This window comes from Furipterus horrens, unplaced genomic scaffold, assembly GCF_987537825.1.
Source record: "Furipterus horrens unplaced genomic scaffold, mFurHor1.1.pri manual_scaffold_10, whole genome shotgun sequence".
NCBI lineage: Eukaryota > Metazoa > Chordata > Mammalia > Chiroptera > Furipteridae > Furipterus > Furipterus horrens.
The window spans coordinates 98,763,549-98,776,009 of NW_028327180.1; the positions used below are offsets into that span (position 1 = coordinate 98,763,549).

Here is a 12,461-nt window from a genome sequence, read left to right on the forward strand (position 1 = left end):
TAGTAAAAGGAAAAAATTTAAGTTGGATTTTCAAAGTTTTCATTTCCTAAAATACTTTTACTGCTTTGCCAGTTTGGCTGTTAAAAAAGCAAGAAGTTAAATTTTTTTCTCTCTCCCGGAGAAGAATTATATTCCTGTTTGTAACCAAGAAAACTAGAAAAGTTCTCATTTCTCTGAAGCAGAAAAATCCCCCAGATGGCCACTCCTTTCTCCAAGGTTCCAGTGTGGGTCTTATGTGCTAAAAGGAATCCTTCCTCTCTGCGGCCCTGACAGGTGGAAATTGCTGCTTATCTCTGGCTTATAGTTGGGGAGGGGAAAGGAATTAATATTAATTGAGCACCTACTCTATACAGGGGGCTTTTCTGGACATTCTGCAAAAATTGTCTCATGAATTTCTCCCAACAGCCTTGCGAAATAAATGTGAATTTCCCTGTTGTACTGACGTTCAGAGAAGCTAAGTAATGTGACTCAGGTCACAAGATAGGGTAGGTCTGACTCTCCACCCTGTTCCCTGCATGTCGGTGGCACAAGGAGCACCCACAGCTGCTCTGCTTCATTCATTCATTCCACAGCTATTACTGAGCACCCTTCTCTGCTCCAAGGTCTGGGATGTAAGACCCCAAAATCTGTCCATAAAGATCTTATTACCCTAGAGGAAGAGAGAGCTTAGAAATAGATTATTTAAGTGCAGGTAATGAGTGTCAAGCTTAGAACTAGATCATTTAAGTGCAGTATATATAATCAGTGTCAAGGGCGCTGTAAGGAGCATGTGGGTGATCTGACCCAGAGAGCAGGCGGCTTGTCCTAGTGAAGACTAGCCGTAGGAGGCAAGGCCTACGAGGGGCACTACCTGGGCAAGAGGATGGGGGCCTGAGTGGTGAGATATTCGGGGCAGAGAGTGGGGAGGGCACTCCAGACAGAGGGAGGGAATCAGACGTAACCGTTAGTGGGCCAGTAGTTCGGAAGGTCCGAAGTGCCTAATAGGGGACCGGAAATGGCGGTGTGGGGGGGTGAGCCTCGGGGGCTGGGCCAGGGAACGCAGTGTTTTTATAATCCCTGGCTTTTCAACGGCAAGCCGGGTCTGTCCCAGAGAGGGGTTTTGTTCAGCCTGCACTGTGTGTGTGTGAATGAATTTAAATGGGTCTTTGTGGGGGGCGGGGCTCTCTAGGTGAGGTCAGTCCCAGCCAGGCCGCGCTGTGATATGGCGTGCCGACTACCGGAAGCTGGTTGTGTCACATATAGGCTGGGAGGGAGAGTAAGAGTCCAGATTTTGACTTGGGGAGTTATTTGTAGGTCAACAGAATAAACGATTAAAAATGGTGACCTTTATATTATTCAGTGGTAGAGCACACTGAATACACTTTTGTTAGTGTGTACTGGCGTGCGTTCTGCATTTGTATGAGCATCAAGTGGTGTTCAGACGCCGCATTCGTTCCCCGCTCCCTGAGCCTCGCTATCAGCGTCCCGGCCCGCAGAGCCGCCTCGCTGCAGGTCTCTGGCAGTGTCGGTAAAAACAGATGCAGGAAGGCAGGCGGGGCTCCGTCTTTAAAACCTGTTTTTTGCGGTATGGCTTCTACATACTTAGCATGAACTAAAAAGGAGCAGGAGCAAGGTAGTAGGAGCACCTCTAGCTAGACAACAACGACAGATGCATGTGTCTGTACATGAGTGTGCTGTGTGCATGAATCTCGGACCGGCCTGAGAAACGGGCCCACGCCCATACTCAGCCTTTCCCTATCGGAAATCTGTAATGATGTTTCCTGAGGACCCTTCCCTTTTCTTTAGAGTAGCTAAGGTGTTACAGGGCACATCCATTTAAAAAGTAACTTAAGAGTTTCACACTGTCACTTTCTAGGACCGCGTGGCAGTCTATCCGTATTCTGGACAGCCTGGTAGAGTTATCCCCCAGTGTCATTCCTTGGCCTAAACCACGTCACCAGCGATACTGGCCCGGCTCTGAAAAAGAGAAGGGCATCGCCTGAGGTCTAATGGCCCTGTAGAGCATTTGATATGTTTTTGGTCTTTGTGTGTTTGAAAGGGCAGCCTTTACTGTATCGTTTCCTGCTGAATCATCAGCAGCAATGGCATCTGACTGACTTTTTAGAAGATAACTTTTATCTAATTTTGAAAGTAGTACATACACATACTGCTAATATATTAATTTCCTGCTAGTCTTTTCTCCTTTTATTCTCGTTGAGTCGGTTACTTCAGTTAGTGTCTTAAAAGGATATGGCAGTACATCGCGTCCTCTCGCGCACCCCCTCTTCCCGGCATCCTTGGTTGGCCTCGCTGGTAAATGCTGGCTCTCTCCCAGCTCGTGAGCGCCCAGCGCAGAGCTGCCCGATGGCAGCGAGGATCTGCTCAGGGCTGTGGCATTTGGTAGTGTGGTTCCCCAGAGTCTCCCTGTATCAGTTGCCTATATTTGGCTAGGTTGAGTCATGTCACCAAATATAGTCTGTGCCTTCTGCATGATGTATGCCAGGCTTCTGGCTCCAAATGTCACCGCTGGCCTCCAGAGACTTTTACTTTCCCGTTACAGTGCGCTTTCACATTAGGACTGCTGAACAGGCAATATTCCTTATATCTGTAACACAGTCAATGCCAAGAGGATTCCAAGATTGAATTTTCTTTACCAAGTAGGTTCACTTGCCTGAAACCCTAGTGCCCTCTTTTTCCCTTGAGGAATTAAATCCGACATGTGCCAAAACCTGGGTTATATTTATAGATAGGATGAGTTATCAAAAAACCAATGAAACAAAAACCATAAACACTGGGTTATATTTAGATTTAGATATATCAGTTATTTTTGTCTTCACTTTATTCATTTGTGAAACGCTGGTGCTCTAATTTCAGTGGCTGAACCCCTGAATGCTTGCCCCGGGCCCAAACAGGAAACCCGAGGTACTAGTCAAGAAAACAAAACAAAACACTCCAGTCCCTAAACGGGGTTATTATGTAAGAGAGATAAGAAAGTTAGCCAGTAGCTGAAATAATGACCTAAGAAGGGTGGCTGATGCGACATGGCTAGAGAAGAAATTTGGCGAGTTGATCTAAAAAGGGGCTTTCTTTCTGGGGAACGGTGCCCGGAACAGGTGAAACTGCAACAGAAGAAAAGGATTTGAGAAATGCCCTCTGGATGAAGGAGGGCAGTGTCAGTATGCTGGCCCTGAGACAGAAAACGCAGAAGTGCCTGTGCGGGTCGGTCTCCATGGAGCACAGAGGACAGCGGTGCAGAATGGAGGGAGCACAGGGGCCTGGGCAAGGCGTGGAGGGGACTTGAGAGTCCCATGGAGCCTCAGGCGGGGACTTTCGGGAGATTTCCAGAGGGAAAGTGACGCATGTCACCCATGGTAGATGTCACGGATGGCTGACCCTAGAGGTTTTAATTGTAGAATTTATGAAGGGATAAGGCCGACAAGTTAGGGAAGCTTTAAGAAAGTTTTTTAAAAAGAGGTGTTTGTTTTTTTTAATGTCACTGTTTATATTTTAAACTTGGAAGTAGAAAGCATCACTTATATTTAACAAAATGTCACAGACGTATTTGCTACTCGGAGGTCAAAATTGAGTCTAACCTGAGAGGACTCATAAGACCAGGTCAAAAGTTAAAAACAAGTATCACCTTTCAGAGTTAAGCTGCGAACCTTGCCAATGATTCTCCAGGGCCGCATTGTGTTAGCTGGGGACTAGAATGACACTATTCAGAAGTCGGAAGAGCAAAAACAACATCAAAGGTCACCTCCCTTGGGGGCGGAGGGGCGGCTCTCCTTCGGAGGTGTGCTGCGAGGGGCCGCTGAGAGCTTGAGCGAAAGGACACTTGGCGCCCGGCAAGCTGACACGGTCCTCTTCTTCTTAAAAGTTACCCACACGGCGGCTCTCTGATGAGGGAGAACTCGATTTCTAAAACTGGGCCGGCCTGTTCAGCGATTGTCTGCAGGCTCTGCTTGCTAACTGCCCTCCCTTGGCACCAGAGGCGCTGTCGTGGCTCCTACGGGGCAGCCGTGCCTTCAGCTGGGACTCGAGCACCGAAAGTATCAGGATATGCGAATATCCTCTTAGAAATATACAAAACATTTCTTCTGTACTTCAGTTAATGTAATCACATACATTTGGCCCTGTATTGACTTCTATCATCTTTTTAAAAAATGTTTTATGATAAAGGAAAACGGTATGTGTGATCGCTCAGTTCATTCCCGGCGGGCCTTACAGGTAGGAGGTGTGTGCTGTGCTCCGTCGCAGGGACGCGGCCCGTATCACAAGGAGGTGCTTCAGGAGCAGCGCTCGCCCCCTCCCACGTTTTTAAGGGTTGAGGGTCACGCTCTTGTCCCAGCATCTCAAGTCTGTGCTCTCTAAAGAGCGCACTGTGACACGTCAGACGATCCGGGCCTGGAGTTAAAGCAGTTCAGACGGAAGTCAGTGGCGCAGGCCACTGGGCTGTGCCTATGCTCATTAAATAGCGAAGTCGGTTTTTAGGAAGAAATTGTCCCTCCTCCTTCCTCATCGCCCTTCCTACGTCCCCTCCCTCAATGGGAACAAGCTGAAATTTTAAATAGAACAATTAACAACTGAATAAGAGTACAAACAAGCCTTGTATTTGACTTTAAATTGTAGGAAAACTATTATGATAAGTTCGGATTTTGTTTCATGTTAGACTCGCAAGCTTTGGATGTGGATTAATTGAAGCTGCAAGCGATAAAGCATGATGTTCTCTCTTCACAGCGTGAGTTCACTTCTATGGAGACTGTTTCAGAGAAGCAGGATGTTCAGAGCTCGAGGGCTAGTTGAGCCTCAAGCTCTTTCCTGGAGCCGTCAATATGTGAGGTCCATAGGCCCGCGCTAGCCCTGGCTCCTGTAACGTGGTGGAACCGGGTAGCCTCCCTGCCCTCTTGGGAGGCTTGCCCCACCCAGCCGCAAGGCACGTGAGGACCCCTGCTCGCCCAGTTTTCCATGTCCTTGGAGGGTCTTCTGTGGATCTGTGGGGTCAGAGTTTAGACTACGGTTTCCTGTGGAATGTTTGTAATTCTGAGTTAGTTTTAAATTCTCACACTGCTCCTGATTTATATCATGCTGGGCCAGTGCGGCTAACAGGATGGTTCCCCTGTCGATTCCTTAGGCGAGCAAGACGTTGAGGGTTCTCCGCCATTCTTACAAAGGTGGGCGTAGATGGGCCTGTGGAATATGGACGCTTACAAATATTGCCGCAATGATTTTTATAATGTATAACACAGAATTAGGGTGCATTCCGTAAGGGTTTGTGGTCTAGATACCTCAACTTACATGTAGAAATTCGTCCCAAACAGAAATATAATTCCTTATAAATAGAGAAGCCATTTCCAGCGTCATCTCCCTCCCTTTATTTGTGGTTAGCAATTTAGAAGTTGGCACATCCTCCAAAAATTTTAGTACCTTCACAAACTTTTTTCATGGGCATTGTAGGTGCCAATTTTAGGTTCAGAGCTAGATTTTTGAACCACTTAAAAATTTAAGGGAAACTAACCCAACATTTTTTGAGTGCCTGCAGTGCTCTGGGCATTATGCTGTGTGCTTTGATATTTTTTGTCGTGTGTAAATACAGTGATATGTTTTTCTTTACCTTCTGTACTGATGCTCCAAAATGTGAATTTTAAACCCATTAGCATGTCTGTACATGTAGGCATAAGCCTGGCATTTTTGTTCTAAGTCATAGAAAAATATTACTGCTAATTACATACTTCTAAAAAGCCACAAAAAAACTATACATTTGAAAAAAATGTTCATATCTGTGGGGCAAAAAATGTGAAGATTGTTATTATGAATTGATATTAGAACATAATGGTATAAAGGAAATTACTTTGGATAGGGGTTGAGGAATTAGAATGACCGACTAGTTAACTAGGAGAGAGTTTTACTTGCCTTCTTTCAGACTTTCCCTATGTGAATGTTTGTGAACATGCTGATTAATATATATGTCCTCTGACTCATTGTGTTTATTGGCACAACAAAGTTTTATCCCAAAGATAGCTTTTTAAATGCCATACTATTAACGCAAGTAATTCAGTGTTTTCTTTTTATTATTATTTTTTTTTTATTTTATTGAATACGCTTAAACTATCTGTGAAAAAAATAAATTTAGTAACGGCCTTCTTTTACCTTCAGGTCGTCTAAACTATTCATATCCAGGATCCGATAGCTCTCTGCTTATTAATGGTAAGTGATAACCAATTTACCCCAGCGAGGCTCGTAGGTGGAAACAGGGCAGCGTAGGTGAGAGAGTACAGTCGTTACGCTTCAACGGGCGGAGAAATGGCCTTGGTTTATTCTGTAGTGACACTTGAAAGTGGCTATTAATCCATCAGGAACTTTATGAATAATTATTTTTCCTTCAAATTGTGGCAAGAACTTTTTAAACTTTGAGAGCCAACCAATTCTCTCTTGAAATTGGTCACAGTGAGAATTACATAATGATACAAAAAGGATGGCTTAATCTAACTTTAGCTCCTGTAGACTGACCTTTGAAATATCAACATAAAAATCATCTCCATGTAGTTGGGAAAATGTTCCAGTGTAATCAGAGATCTGAAACCAGAAAAAGCAGCCTTAGACCACAGGGGCTGACATTGCAAAGGACAAGGTCATTGACTGTTTGCCGTCCAGGGAGAACAAGAAAAATGCAGTTTCATTGGCCCTTACAGTGTCTTCTCCACGCCTGTTCTAAATATTACTGCTGTGCTGTCGAGCTCTGGTTTATGGGCTTCTGCTGAAGCAGACTCAATTTCACAGGGAAGGAGGAGACGTCTACACTCAGCACTAATTAAAGACTCAAAGAGTGTCTGTTCGGTCGTACTGTAGGTTAAAATAATCGGGTGGACTGCAGAGGCCTTGTTTACTTCTTTTTCCCTCATTTACTAGTGAGTGGATTTCACATTTGTGAGTTCAGTTTGCCTTCCGTTTGCCCAAACTCATTCTCAGTCCCACCGCTTTTAAGAAGTGTTGACTAAATAGCTTTATCCTCCTCATTCCAACAACAAAGCAAAACAAACCCCAAATAAAACTTCTCCCTGTGTATGGCCCATTGGGAATGCGGAATTAGAAGTTATCTCTGTGGCCCGTGTGGGAGATCAGCGCTCTGCAGGCTGCCGAGCTGTCGCACCAGGAGAAGTTCGGGGATTTGATTTATGGCAGCGGCTGTGGGCGCATCAGATCCCCTGGAGGCTGTGCGGCTTGTAAAAGCCTCACTTATTCGCCTGACTTTGGTCTTCTCGTGCTGCCGCTGCCAGCAATGAGGCCAAAATATAATATTTCAGCATAACTGTGTGTAGCCTGAAAAGGAAACGCAGTGGTAACAGTGGCATCAGCCGAAGGGGGGGAATGTCAGGGTTACCTTGGTAGCTCTTCCTGTGGGCCAGCCCCAGCGGCAGGTCTGTGGGGTGGGAATCGCAGTGCACCGAGGTTTGAGGTTCCGCTGTGTGATCTTAGGCAAAGGGATCAGTTCTTCTGTGTCCCAATGTCCTCGTGAAGTCACTGAATTTGATCACTTGCCCCTTGGTCCATCTTTGTTGAGGTGAGAAAAATAAACATTCTCTAGTGAGTTTTCCTTAAAGCTAAATCCACTTAGTTAAAAAAAAAAAAAGAATCTATTATGACATTGTCTCCACCCCCCCAATAAATATTTTGTCTTTTATGAACAGATCATTTTTTAATGACCCTTGGCAAAAAAATAAATAATAAGAAAGTACAGGTAACCCTTTTCCCCAAGTATTTATGTTTGAAATCGACCCTAGAAGGGGACTAGATGTTTTTTGCCACTGCATTCATGGACATTGTGTTTATTATAAAGGTATACTGGCTGAGGTGCACATTGCTTAAACTGGAAAGATGGGAAGATAAAGAACAAAGCCATGTCAAAGAAACTTACTGGCTCCTCAAGCAAGACCTGGGAGTGGGAGGTTATGACGGTCATGGTCTCAGATCTAGTATTCTTGGTCTAGGGCTTCAGAGCTTGGTTTTGTCTGATTTAATCAAGTGTTAGCTCCCAATAACTAACCCACTAGGACCAGATGCCGATTTTATACACTTCTAATGGGGAATAAAACTCCTAGGTAGACCAGATGTTGGAGTTGACTGATAGACTTGTTTTTTCTTCAGTAGCAAAGTAAATTATAACAGAAGATTGATGAAAGATTATAGAATTATAACAAGTTGGGGGTGGAGGGGTGTTGAATCAATTTCTTAGTCACCTGGATTCAGGCATAGCCATAGCCTGTTCTCTTCAGCCAAATTTATGAAACATCTTCTGTGGTGGATTCCTTCTCTAGATAAATTGATCTCATTCATGCATTGGTCTTTAGGGGCTCTGTTCTCATTTTAGCTCAGGCTTTGGGAGTACGTGTATTGCAAATCCAGTGTAATACATTAATTGTGCTTAATGAAGGAAAATGAAGAATCACAAATATTACCCATCTCGTAGGATTGGGATAAAGATTAAATGCTTATTAGTTATTTAACTTAGCACCTGGCACATAGTAAAATTAAAATAGAGTGTTTTTGGGGTTTTTTTTGGGGGGGGGTTAGGAATATTAGTGCTAAAGATATATAAAGAAAAAAACAATACAGAAGATTAAGAAGACTATATTAAAATTGTGACTGAACACGCTTTTTTTGGTTTGTTATTAAGGTAAATAACCTAAAACTTACTATATTCACTTTAAAAAGCAGTCCCTTCACATCTTACTCATTTTCAGTTCAGAACTGAAAATAAAAGCCTAATGCCTAGTGTTGCTTCATACCCATTATTCAGTTTTAAGACATTAAGGAACTGTAGGAGCTCCCTGTTCACCATAAATAGTCTACCCAGGCATTAAAACCCTTTAGAAAGGTGATTATATGTAGCTACTCTGCTTTATTTTAATGGTAACTTCCAGAGCTTTTTCTTCCGAGCTTCTTTTGAGTTGAAAGCCATTTCTTGTTTTGTTTGGATAAAATGGTTGAAGAGCTGTTTATTCTCTTCCTGGCATGAACATTTGAATTTCAACTAGGATAATTATTATAGAACTTGTTTTGAAATTTTCAAGCAATCTCAAAAGAGAAAGGCTTCAGAGTAGCCTCCCACCTTCAGCAGTTTATTGAAATGATGCTGGAGTTGGTGTGTACGGAGATAAAAAGGGCTTCCTCGCCCCTGGGTCCTATGGCTGTCGCCATTCTCAGTCCTCAGTTTTCATTCTGTACAGTGACCTTCGTATACCACTCGTGTCTTTGAAGACATCGCCAGTATAATCCAACAAATAATAATTGATAACGGTGCTAAGAATGCTGTCATGCACATTCTAGGGAATTATTCAATTTAGTGCTGCCTTCTGAGTTATAGATTTTTTTTTTTTTGAGAGGGAATCCTTGGATTCTAAATGAATTTAAAAAGTAACAACAACAAACTTTCTAGCTACTTTTTGCATATAGTATTCATTTGCTGGGGCTGCCGTTACAAGTACCACAGACTGAGTGGCTGAAACAGAAATTTATTTTCGGCCCTAGAGCCTGGAAGTCTGAGTTGATTTCTTCTGAGGCCTCTTTACTTGGCTTGTGGGTGGCTGTCTTCTCTCTGTGTCCTCACGTGGTTTTCCTCTGTGCACGTCTGTGTCCTAATCCCTTCTTACAAAGACCCCAGTCATATTGGATTAGGGCCACCTCATTGACCTCATTCGAACTTAATTACCTCTATAAAGACCCTCTCTCCAAATATAGTCCCATTCTGAGGAGTGGGGGGTTAGAACTTCAGCACAGGAATTTGGAAGAGGAGGACTAAGTCATCCCATAGCAGGTGCCTTTTCCTACCTAACGGGAGAAGATTTCCTAAATCAGAGGTAACAGGAATGTAGTTAGAAGACCCATCTTATGGTTACAAAAGAAAGCCAGTTTCTTAGCTAGGTCAGGAAGGAGATGGATTAGAACATTCATTTTTCCTTTTCCCAGCTCGAAGCCTTATTTTGCCTAAGAAAACAAACCCGCAGCCATCCCCACGGCTGTAAAAGTGCTTACGCGCTGTCATTTTTCCTCCACGCCCCCATTTCAGCACTTAGCCCTTGGGACTAGGGGCTTCAAAAATGACCTTGAAAAAAAGAAAAAGAAAACCTTGGGACAGAGAAAGTTACGAACAACGAGAAAATATATATATTAGGTTTTCCTGGGCACGTGTAGGTATTTCCTTTCCTCTGTAGACGTCTTTCACTTGGAAGCATCGGCTAAAATATTTGCTCGTCTCGGAGGGGACCCGTAAGAGATCTCTGAAAGGTTAGCACGTGGCACACCATCTCTTAGTTATAGTTCAGTGGGATGGAAGGGGGGCGATTGTTGGCTTACGGGTTGGGGTGGAGGGGAGAAATCTGTGAAAAGGGAGGGCGTAATTTACCCAGGAGAAATGCAGATTATGCTCTCTGGAAATGTATATAATATGGTTCTAGTTGCTCCAATAAGGAGTGAAAAAGATAATATGAAAATGTATTGTAAATTCTAACAGTGCTTTACAATTGTTAGACTTAGAATAGTAAGGAAAGCTAAGAGTAATTGTTGAAGACCAACCTAAGAATGAATGAATATATATATATTCATATTCATATATATATATATTCATATATATATATATGCGTTTACTTTTGAGGAAGGGAGAAAATCATTGTTTACTGAGCATCTGACCAACCATAACATACACATATGGTATTGTTTACTCTCGTATCAGCTCTCCACTTTTATAAACGACAAACAGGGTTAGGAATATGCAATAACTAGAGTTATATTCTCTGTCCTTCTCTCAGATAGCTTTTTACAAATCGTAGCCTCGTATCTTTATTATATCTCGTCAAGATTATGTGAATATTGTACCAACAAGCTAGTATAAATGCAAGTCACTATAACATAGGAAATTTGAACTATTAAGCATAAATTAAAATGATTTTGTGATTATGAGTCTATTAAATTAGGAGTTGATATATAAAATTATTTTAAATGAGTCTTTGCATCTTTGTTGAATTTTTATGCCCTGGTCTTTGTGATGTTTGTTTGCGTTTTGGTTCTACCATCTTTATTCTTTTGTTAACATAATAACTTGTGTTAGCTTCTAGCCTTTGATCTTTATCTTTTTAACTGATTTGTTAACTTGACTAATTCCTCACATACTTTTTTTAGTCCTGTTGGAAAAATCTGTTATTTGATAGCGTCTAATCTGAGCCTTCTCCCCTTGTTTTTCCAAATACCATTGCTGTCTGCCTTCTCAGCGTGGGCCAGTGAGAGGTGGGGGGAGAGGCTGAGGCAGGCCAGGGCAGCCTGGGCAGGACCCGCCTTTCGTGGCCTGCTGAACGCCTAGGGCAGTTTTATGCCTGCGGCCTGACGCCCGGCTCTTTGCAGAATTGATTCGATGCCCTCCTGTAGGAAAGGACACTTTCCTCAAATATGCATTTGTCTTTGATATAAGTACCAAGCAGAGGACCAAAAAAGGCTCCATTGCTGAATGTAGTAATACGGTGTGCAGAATAATAATAAGTGTAAATGGTACACAGAGGAATAAACTGAGAAGTAAAAATCCTTCTTTCTCTCCCCATCCCAGTTTCTCTTCCCAGAGATTCTTGTGGTTGCTTCCGGAAAAAAGATGTATGCATATTCCCACATCTACTTACATTTTCTTTATTTTCAGATTTACAAAACAAGGATCATACAATACACACTCAGGCACACCACGTATGCTCCATGTTAGAGAGCTTTAGTATCACGCGAATATGTGCCATATTTTTTCACTGGCTACATACTAAGTATTTCTTCTTATAATTGTATCACTGTTGCAGATACCTTGTTTCTTTTGACTATAGCAAATGAGAAAAAGATACTTTTAAGAGATAAATATTTTCATTTTTATAGTGAAATATATAGTCTATAGTTATATATTGTACATTTGTATACCATGAAATATATGTAGTATATTTTTAAAAGACCTAAGTCTTTCTGTACCTTCTTTGTAAAGTATAGCATCCCAAACCAGTGGAATATTTCACTAGAGGGAAGTTAATGATGACTAGAGGGCATTTGTAAAGACATTTTGGAAATAAAGTATTTATTAATAGATCTAATAACAACATGCATCCAGAAGTTATAAAAACTTAGAGCTGTAATTTTCCAGCCCATTTAGAACATTCTTGAAACATTAATACTAAACATTAAATTACTGAGGACTTTCTAAATCAAAACTAAAGAATAAAAATAAAATAAAATAAACATATAAATAGTACTTATTTTAATCCTGATAGGGACTAGAAGATTTTATTCAATAAAAACATGCATTACTCTTTGGTAATTAAAGGCAAATTCTGAGCAGTTTATGTCAGCTGACTTAACTAGAAGTTTTCCAAATGTAGATTTCTTTAAACATATTTAAAGTCGTTTTTCTTAACTTGCTACCGCCTGCATGTTTGAGAAACATCAAACATATGCAACACTTGATAATC

General features: G+C 42.1%; 1 protein-coding gene across 2 annotated transcripts in view; it reads left to right on the forward strand.

The window, feature by feature from the left end:
- CPEB4 (cytoplasmic polyadenylation element binding protein 4) overlaps positions 1-12,461 on the forward strand; it is a 51,723-nt gene that overhangs the window by 26,952 nt on the left and 12,310 nt on the right. Inside the window, exon 3 of one of the 2 annotated variants that reach the window (XM_090288591.1) lies at positions 6,133-6,183. The exons of the other annotated variant lie outside the window; for it this stretch is intronic. Within the exon in view, the coding sequence (XP_090144717.1) occupies positions 6,133-6,183 (51 nt within the window). The remainder of the gene's footprint in view (positions 1-6,132; positions 6,184-12,461) is intronic. 2 annotated transcript variants of the gene reach the window in all.